This window comes from Phyllobates terribilis, unplaced genomic scaffold (genome assembly GCF_046119375.1).
Source record: "Phyllobates terribilis strain yellow unplaced genomic scaffold, ASM4611937v1 Scaffold_9__5_contigs__length_417890890, whole genome shotgun sequence".
In the NCBI taxonomy this organism is placed as follows: domain Eukaryota; kingdom Metazoa; phylum Chordata; class Amphibia; order Anura; family Dendrobatidae; genus Phyllobates; species Phyllobates terribilis.
Genome location: NW_027362769.1, coordinates 391,415,682 through 391,425,720, shown reverse-complemented (window position 1 = coordinate 391,425,720; position 10,039 = coordinate 391,415,682). Strand labels below are relative to the sequence as shown.

General features: G+C 44.8%; 1 protein-coding gene across 1 annotated transcript; it reads right to left on the bottom strand.

Moving 5' to 3' along the window:
* Positions 1 to 7,310: 7,310 nt before the first annotated feature.
* LOC141162519 (E3 ubiquitin/ISG15 ligase TRIM25-like) lies at positions 7,311 to 9,790 on the bottom strand. The gene has a single exon (XM_073648695.1). The coding sequence runs from the start codon at positions 9,737 to 9,739 to the stop codon at positions 8,174 to 8,176; it is 1,566 nt and encodes a 521-aa protein (XP_073504796.1). The 5' UTR covers positions 9,740 to 9,790; the 3' UTR covers positions 7,311 to 8,173.
* Between the last annotated feature and the right edge of the window lie 249 nt (positions 9,791 to 10,039).

Sequence of the window (10,039 nt, the reverse complement as noted above, 5' to 3'; positions counted from 1 at the left end):
CAAAAGCTAAAATGTTTCCTTATATAAGAAGGGTGGAGGTTTCTGAGAATAAACTATTTAGCCTGCAGCTCACAGATTGTTTGCTGCTGAGGCAGAATATGATTGACAGGATGGTGTGTAGGATGAGAGTTGTAGTGACTCCACATTTTTGTAGTGTAGAGAATCAACTACCAGTTCGGGGAAGGAGAAGTCAGCCGAGCTCCAGAGAGCCTCTCCCAGATGTGAGATAAACAGAAGCTCAATTCCTCTTATTCCCATCAGACAGGAGTCAGGAGACCATTATAAAGATCAGAGCAGCCTCATCCGCCAGTGGTTCACATGGTGCCGCTCAGTGATCTCCTCCGTATTGTGGACAGGAGCCTCCTGCTGCTATTACATGCACGATTCTGGTCAGTACAATGACGAAACTAGAGAATGATGAGATTTATTTTCCACACATACAATTGTTCATTGCATGGATGGAAAACATGGCGGTCTAACTGCGGCTTCAGGATGACTTGTTTACTTTTTAACAAGAATAAGTCTTTCTACGAAGTCCCTGCTTCATGTAGTTCACAGTCAGGGGAGCCCAGCAGTGTTAGACCCTACTGATCGCTTCCTAATGATCATTAGAGGGGATGTCCAGTAAAATACAATCGTTTATCCGCACGAAAGGTCCAACTATGGAGACCTGCACCGATCAGCAGAAGGGAAGCTTTTATCCAGGCTACAGAATGGAGGGTCCGGTAGGATGTCTGACCGCAGCTCCATTCATCCTCGCTGCCAGAAAAAGCTGAGCAGCGATCGATCATGCGCACTGCTGCTCCATCTACCGGATATAAAAGTGATCCATTCTGGTGATCGGTGCAGGTCCCAGCGGTTGGACCCCACGATCAACAAAAATTCAAACATGCTATCCAGTGAGTAGATGATAACTTGTGTTTCCACCAGAAAACCCCTTTAAGAGATTATTTTGCAGTGTTTGCCCTTGGGACAATCATGAGTGTCACTGTAGAAAATAGCTGCAGAACAAAGGATGAGCTCACAGAGCAAACACCTATAGATTGAGACTGCTCTCTGTTAATTCAAGGGGTGTATCTGGGTGGGGCATGTGGAGAATTTGCCCCAGGCGCAGCCGTCAAAGGTGTGCCGTCAGGCCGCCCGATGCGGCAATCCAAGGTATGTCCCCCACGGCTGCATTTTGCCGTTCCCGTATAGGGAGTTGGCCGTTCTCTGAGCCAGGCTGACAGAAGGTGCAGCGCGCCTGATCCCAGTGATCAATAGTATGCCGAACTTTCAGACACGAGTACAATTGAAGCCCTGACTGCCGGCACTTCCAGTCAGGGCGACGTCAGCAGTGTGATCTGGTCTTGTGATCACATTGCTGGCGTCACTCCTTGACTCCTCATAGAAAAGCTGAAGTTTGGTGTGGTAAGCGCTCCAGTGGAACTGAAGACACAGAAAATTAAATATAATAAGGGGAGTGGGGGGAAAGAAATTTGAGGACACAGTATGAGAAGCGAGGGGGGAATGAGTGTAGACACAGTATAGTTAGGGAGTCGGGGAATGGATGCAGACACAGTATGAGGAGTGAGGGGGTGGGACAGGTGCGGACATAGTATAGGGGGTGATGGGGGAATGGGTTGAGGGTTGAACACTGTATGGGGAGCAAGAAAGGGAATGGGTGCGCACACGGTATGGGGAGCGAGGGGGGAATGGGTGCGGACACAGTATGAGGAATGAGGGGCGAATGAGTGTGTACACAGTATGGGGAGCGAACATGGGGGGAGAAATTTGAGGACACAGTAAGTGGGGCAAGTAGGGGAGAACTTTGAGGACACAGTATGGGGAGTAAAGAGTGAGAAATTTCAGGACACAGTATGAGGAGCAAGGGGGGGGGATTTGAAGACACAGTATAGTGAGTGAGGGGGCGAGATGGGTGCGGACACAGTATGGGGAGCGAGAGGGGGGAAGAAAGTTGAGGACACAGTATGGGAAACGGGAGGGAAATATGAAGACACAGGATGGGTGCTGACACAGTATGGGACGCGAGGAGGAGGGATGGGTTCGGAAATGGTACGGTGTGACGAGACTATTGAGAAAAATAATGTGAGGAGACAGTATGGGGGAAGAAAAATGTAAGGGTGCACAGATTAGAGATTGTGTAGTGTGGGGGTTGCTATAGAGAGGAGTGCAGCATGGAGGGACAGTGTGAGGGTATAGATAGGAGGGGACAGTATGCCGAGGAAGGGAAGTGTGATGAGGTGGCTCAGTACAGAGACTGGCCAGTATAGAGGGACACTGTAAGAGAGGACAGTGTGAAGAAGGGGCCCAGTATGGAGAGGAGAGAGCATTGTGGAAAGCAGTGTGGACGGCATTTACCATAAGAGGAACAGTGTGTGGGTCATATTTTGTGCAGGGAGCAATTTTTATTCAGGGGCACAGCGTAGGCAGATATTTTTATTTGGGAGCATTATAATGACACTGCTATTTTTAAGGGTATTGTGTGGGGATGTGCTGAACAAGACCTTAGAAGATGGAAGACTGCGGAGATGAACTGTGGATAAGATGAAGAAAAGAAAGAGAACGGCTCTAATCAGAGGCAACATCATCTATAAGCTACCTGGATCTAAATGTTTATTTGTGATACTAATTCTCATCAGTACTGTGGTTCCTGTATGGTCCGCAGTCTAATGATGGCTGATAGCAACAACTCCCAGTATCTCCTTACAATTGTTAAGGACGTACTGGAAGTTGAAGGTTCATGCAATACAAATGTAGATGGTTCTGACATGACATTACAATTGATGTACCACGTAGTACTGATGGTGGTTCTGGTGCTGAATTCATTGCTGGTGATATATTCCTGTACTGATGGTGGCTTTGATGATGTATTCCTGTCCTGATGGTGGTTCTTGTGATGTATTCCTGTACTGATGGTGATTTTGGTGATGTATTCCTGTACTGGTAGTGGTCTTGGTGATGTATTCCTGTACTGATGGGGGTTCTTATGATGGACTCCTGTACTGATTAGGGTTTTAATGCTGTGTTTCTGTACTGATGCGGGTTATACAGATGTATTTCTGATGATGAATTTCTGTACTGCTGGTAGTTCTGGTGATGTATTTCTGTACTGATAAGGGTTGTAATGCTGTATTTTTGTATTGATAGGGGTTCTAGTGATGCATTTCTGTACTACAGGTGGTCCTGGTGATGGATTCTTGTACTGTTATTGGTTCTGATCCTGCACACAGGTAACAATCCATAAATTAAGGGTTAGTATATTTTTATTTGTTATGAGCATTAAAGGGGTTGTCCAAGTTTGTGAAGAAAGTCAGCAATCGCTCTATGTGACCGCAGACTTCTGAATTCTGCATGTTGTCAAGATTCTCAGGTACCGGTGTTAAGAATGGAAGGTCACGAAAACCGCAAGTATGCGATTTTCCTACAAGCGATCACGTGCCAACTAGACATGCATGGCCTTGCTCAGTGAACATGAATTGAGCGAGGCCAGGCACGTTTAGTCGGAATGTGGCGGGTAGTAAGCGAATCGCGCACGTGTGCTCACATGACTTTCTACTCTTGCCGGTAGCAAGGGAGAATCAAAAAAGTGCAATGCATGCGCTGTCAGAATTCAGACTTTCATGTCATACTTGAATGAGCCATTTAATTATAAAATTCAGCACTGTAGCCAATCCCAACAGCGTGTAATATCCTCGCTGTCAGGATTCAGCTCTGCTTGCTGGTTCGAGCAGTCATCATATGGCCACTTCACTCATATGCAATTTTCATGCTTATTGTCACATGACAACGAGCTTTCCTTCCTGCTTCTCTCTGAACATTGAGAGAATTAGGAAGAACAGCTAGTCGGCACATGGCTGTAAGAGTGCAAATCGCATATGAAGGAGCGGTCACATGACGACCACTCGATCCACTTGAGGAGGGGGCGCCAAAACAAATTCTTGCCCCAGGTGCTGAAAAACCTAGATACACCTCTGGTTAATTAGCAGTATAATGGCATGTTGAGCCGTCTCACAATAGACATTAGTTATCAAAGAGGAGCTAGCATTCAGAGATCTGAGTCTGCTGCTGTATGCACGTGTATGTGTGTGGGCAGCTCTGCACTGAACTGTTTGTATCAGTTTCCATTGCTCACACACTGCTACCGCACATTTGTGTGTGTCATAGCGAATAGTGATGAGCGAGCATGCTCGCCACTGCTCAGTACTCGTCCGAGCATCTTAGTACTCGAGATACTCGTAGCTCGCCGAGTACTTTCAAGATGCTCGGGCGGGAGCTCGGGTCCTCGTCCTGCATGTTTGGCGCTATTTAGAGCACCAATTATACAGGGATTGTCTGCCACTCACTGTAATGCCACAGCCATGGTGGTTGTGGCATTACAATGATTGTCCAAATCGATGGGAACAGTGCTCACAGTGAAACATGAAAAGCCGGCAATTCAGCAGCGGCATACACCGGTACCCGACAATTTAGAACCGAAAGAATAGAGCTTCACACACAGATTAGATAGATATAAACATGTCAGTCACATATATAATAAGTACAGTGACAGTGTTGGTTACTGTACTTGTCATTTAGTGTTAAAATAAAGGATTTATTAAAAAAAAAATTGGCGTGGGGTTCCCCGTAATTTTAGTCTCTAGCGGAGGTTAAGCAGACGGCTGGGGCAGATGTTTGAAGCCTGGGAAGGGGGTAATACCCACGGAGCTTCCCAGGCTACTAATATCAGCCCCCAGCTGAATACCTAGCCTTTACTAGCTATTAAAATGGGGGACCCCCCAAAAAAATGACATGGGGTCCCCCCTATTTTTATAGCTAGCAAAGGCTAGGCAGACAGCTGGGGGCTGATATTAATAGCCCAGGAAGGGTGCCATGAATATTTTCCCCCTCCCAGGCTAAAAATACCAGCCGTCAGCCGCCCCAGAAATGGCGCATCCATAGGATGTGCCAATTCCGGCACTTAGCCTCGCTCTTCCCACTGCCCTGTAGCAGTGGCAGTGGGGTAATAGGGTTACCCTCCCAATGAACGTTTCGCCGGTTACATGGCTTCATCCAGAGCTCCTAATGAAATAGATATCCAAACATGAACTTCCTACTTAAACTGCGTTTTATTTATTATGAGAACCCCAGTGTAGGGATTCCTCTCCCTATACTACCACTAGTCAGGTTTTTATTATAATTTTGGCATATACACAAAAATTATATATTTTTAATTCTTGCACATTCACATCCTTTCTCATCTTACTCCTTTCACATTAATTAGCATTAAAACCAGTGTTGTACACTAATGTGAATGTTCCTTGTGGAATTATAGTAATCCTAATATTTTGTAGATAGCTACCCCCCCCCTCACCTCCCTCTATGGACTTGCTGATGATTGAGCGAGAACTCGTTCCTCTACATTCTGACGTTGGTTCTGCTTCTACTAAGAACAATGTAAGATGTAAGATATGAAGAAAGACTCATTTTCTAGAGAAAAAAAAACTGACGTTGTCGTGCGTCAGGCGGATAAAGGGGCGGCCGTGGTTGTTCGTCACAGGGAGGTTTACAATCAGTAGAACCTTATCCTGGTGTCTGATTATGAAACGTATTCTATTTCTTACAACTCACTTCTGAATTTAAAGAGAAATTGCAATAAATCACTATTTATAGCTTTGATCCATCCCCAGATTTCTTCCAGATAGAAAGTCAGTACTGTCAGCTCTTGAAGAATATACAGGGCAGGAGGGTATATATGGTGACCGCAGATGTTGTGTCAGTCATTCCACAAGACAGAACAATTGTAGAACTTCTAGCTAATTTCTGTACACAGAGCTTTATGACCCCTTTAACCGTTCCTGACATTTCATGTACATTGTGCCACATAATCTCTGCAAGAAGCTCTGCTGAACTGATGCCAAACTCCTACAGCAACAGCCATGGTTGGTGCCAGCACAGATCTGGGATGTTTAACGCCCTAGGTCAATTTAGGGAGGGTTGCCTTTGGCTGCTATTGTAACGCATGGCTGCGTAACCGCCTGCCAGCTATGGTGGCCTGTTAGACCATGCTGATTGTAGGGTCTAACAGGACATGTTCAGTGTAGGTCATCAGAGCATTAAGTGTTCAAGTCCCATAGTGTCAATGTCATAGGTGAAAGTGTTCAAGTCCACTAGTGGGAGTTTGCCACATTATCAGTATTTGATCAGTATTCGGTCAGTATTTTTTCCTCAGGAGTGGGAGCCAAAACCAGGAGTGGGTGCTAAATGCAGAATTGGTGATTTGTTTCTATTATACTTTTTCTCTGATTGTTCCTCACCTGGCTTTGGCTCCCACTCCTGAGAAAAAATACTGACCGAATACTGATAGTGGGGCCGTGGCCTTAGGAAAAAAAAGTAATAATTTCAATAAAATTTGTAAGAAGTGTGACAGAGTCACTGGTATGATTTATGAGGGGAGGTATGTGTAGCACAGGTTGCTAGCCTGTGTGAACTGAAACCAATAAACTTTCTGCCAGCATGTTATATGCTGGAGGGTTAACTCACTTAAAGGGCGTGGTTTTATGGGAATGAAGTAGAGATGGGAGGAAAGTCATTCCCCATACCTCCCCCTCAGGGTGTGGCTGAGCAAAGTTTAAATGCTCAGTCACCATTTTTTTTTCTGTTGTGGTGTTTGGAGAGGAAGGTCTCCAGACTGGACATCCATAGCTCAGGAAGGAGCTAAAGGCTGGACATAACTTGTGTGGGCGAACCGCACACACATATATAGATTGTGCTATAGTTTATCTTTTGTTTTGTTGTTTTGCCAGTAAGGCAGTGTTTATTTTGCTGGAGCTGCAAGGCTTTATGCCATACAATAAAGCCTGCAGAGAAAACCTGGGTTCCTGAGTCTACTTCCGGAATCGGCCGAGTGAGTCGTCTTGCCACAGAAGGTAAAAAAACAAACAAAGTAGAACACAGAAATTAAAGGAATAAATGATTCGCTATTTAAAATGTAACTTTTATGTTAAAATAAAAATAAGTCCACATATTTGGTATCCCCTCATCTGGAACGAATCAGCTATAAAGCTGTCACATTAATTATAGTGAGCAGTGTAATAAAATAATCCAACAATGCAGCGTTTTCTATCGCACCAGAACACACAACATGGAATAACACGCCATCAAAAAGTCAAATATTAAGGAAAATGACATCGCTGATAATATTACATGTTCCCACAAAATAAACCCCTCGTATAGCATTGTGGGGGAAAAACAAAAATGTCACAAGAATACGGCAATGAAAAGCCAGAATATTGTTTTGTATAAAATAGTGTTTAATGTGGAAAGTAGCAAAGAATAAAAGCCTTCTATAAATCCGGAATAACTGATCATAACAAGGCAAATAATAATAATGTTAATCTTAGTATTTTTAACATAAGGTGAACGGCATAAAAGTATATAAAAACTATTCTGGAATTGCAGATTTTTGTTTATTTTCCCTCTAAAAAAATTTTACCTACAAAGAACTGAGTTCAAAAGCGCAGAAGTAATAAAATCTGTCATTGTTCGGAGTTTGCCCCGTTATTACTGATTCCATCTATTTCAGTCTCAGCGTTTCCTTATTCTCTTCTTATTATATTTATTATTCTTCTTATTTTTAACCCTCTAAAAAATTGCAGTAAAAAGCAATAAAAAAAATGTATCTCAAATTGTTACCAAAACCAGCACGGCTTCTTTTAGTGCTGCGTCCCCTCCCTGTTACCCTGCACAGCGGCGCTCCGGACCCCCTGATGTGCCCCCCATCCACTGCGGCCGTACTGCAGCTCCAGCACCGGGGGAGTCCAGAGTTCCGATGTGCAGGAGGCTGAACTAATGCTGCAGCCCCTTTATTCTCAGGATCGGTGGGGGTCCGGGAGTCAGAGAGTGATGACATATCCCAGCTATATACCAGAACTTTATCACATAGGATTAACCCTTTACTGAATAACAATTATCAATCTCAGGACAATTCACCCATTAATATTTACATTCTGCTCAATCATTGATTCTGCATCTGATCTACAGGGAAGAAGAAAAAACAATAAGAACAATCCCCCCATGACTCCCCCCATATACATTGTATTACTAGAGGGTCCTGCTGATAACTCACTATATACAGATGTGTCCATGTGACAAGAAATAATGTAATTAGAATGTGACGTGGACGACATCGGCCTCAGCTTCTTATTGTAACAGAGGCTCCATCCTCCAGACAAAAGCAAAAATGTAAGGGTTCAGTGAAGGAGGCGGTGAAGGTGTGTAAGTGTCTGATGGGGTCACACAGCTCATAGAAGGACAGACGCCCGGCCTCATAGTCTAAGAAGACTCCAAGTGTTGGACATGTTGGCTTTACACTGAGGGTTAATGCGACAGAGTTGTGACCTACTTCATATATTCCATCACACATAAACAAAGTCCAAGATTTATGATTACATCCAATACCAGACGGTCGTCCTTCCCTCTCTATACTGGGATAGGACAATGCGATGCCACATCTTCCTATCTGGTTCCACTCTACCTCCCAGTAATGTCGTCCTGAGAAGAGGCCACATCTGCTTAACACCTGAGCATAAGTAAGAGATCTTCCTGATGATTCTGGTCTCTCCTGTTTTTCTTCTGATCTTGTTGCAGTTTTCAGATCTTCTGATATCTTCACATATTCATTAGCAGTGTCCACATCCAGCAATATGTCTGGGACATGGACCCCGAGCTCTGATGTTACATTGGTGACAATATCCATCATAGATCGGTGTAAGGTCAGTGAGATCAGAACCTCATCCAGATCCTCCTCAGTACTGACCTCTTCACCATCTCCCCCTGTGTCCTCATCACCTCCATGACTACATACTGTAATGTCACTTTCTTGTAAGAGTCTTATTGGGTCGGTGACACGACACATCTCCTCCACGTGACGCATCTTCCTGGACAGCTCGTCCTCCTGTATTTCCAGCTTCTTGATCAGATGAGATATCTGGGACACAATCTTCTCCTCCTGCCTGGAGATCTCGCTCAGCGCTTTCTTTTCTGCCATTTCCAGTTGCTTCTTAATGTCCATAAATATCTTACTGATGTTCTTCCTTTTATCGGAGGCTTTCTCCTGGATCTTCCTCTTACGATCCTGCAGATTCTGGACTCTTGGCTGAATTTCTGCTTTTTGTGGGTTTAGATCATCTAATTGCTTCCTCAGTTTCTCCTTCTTCTTGTCAGAGGCCACGTCCAGTAGCTCCACGTCATGTCCCTTGTGGTCTCCGGCCACCCAGCAGGACACACAGATACAGGTGGCGTCTATAGGACAGTAATATTTCAGGATCTCATTGTGTGTGGAGCATTTTTGATCCTTTGATGTCAGGGTAGGTTCAATTAGATTGTGATTCACTGACTTGTTATGGGCTGTGAGATGTTTATGACACATGGAGGTCTCACACTGCAGACATGTCCTTACAGCCGGGGCAGGAGAATCACAGTAAGTGCAGAAGATTCTGGTCGCCTCCATATCAGGCTGAGTAGATGAGAAACGCTCCACTATGTTCCTCAGCTTCCGGTTCTTCTCCAGGGCCGGATGCTCCGGATATTCTGCTCTGCAGTCAGGACAGGAATACCCTCCAGCCGCCTCCTGGGCATCCAGCACACTCACAATACACGAGCGGCAGAAGTTGTGTCCACATCTCAGGGATACGGGATCTGTATAGAGGCTCAGGCAGATGGAGCAGTTCAGCTCGTCCCTCAGCTCAGCAGACGCCATTGTGGTGGGAAAGAGCAGGAACCTTACGTAAAAAGGGCGGAGGTTTCTCAGAATAAACTATGGACCCTGCAGCGCACAGACTGTTTACTGCTGAGGAAATGATTAACAGGGTCAGATGAGAGTTGTAGTAGTTGTAGTGTCTCCACTTATTTGTAGTATAGAGAATCCACCACAAGTTCGGGGAAGGAGAAGTCAGGCGAGTAGAAACCGAAAGCTAAAAAGATTCTTCCCATAAGAAGGGCATAGAGTCTGTGCAGGATAATTAACCCTTACAGCTCCATGGTTGTGCTCACTGCTGAT

What these genes read in the sequence shown, in the direction of transcription:
- LOC141162519 (XM_073648695.1), bottom strand. Translation starts at nt 9,739, where the DNA reads ATGGCGTCTGCTGAGCTGAGGGACGAGCTGAACTGCTCCATCTGCCTG.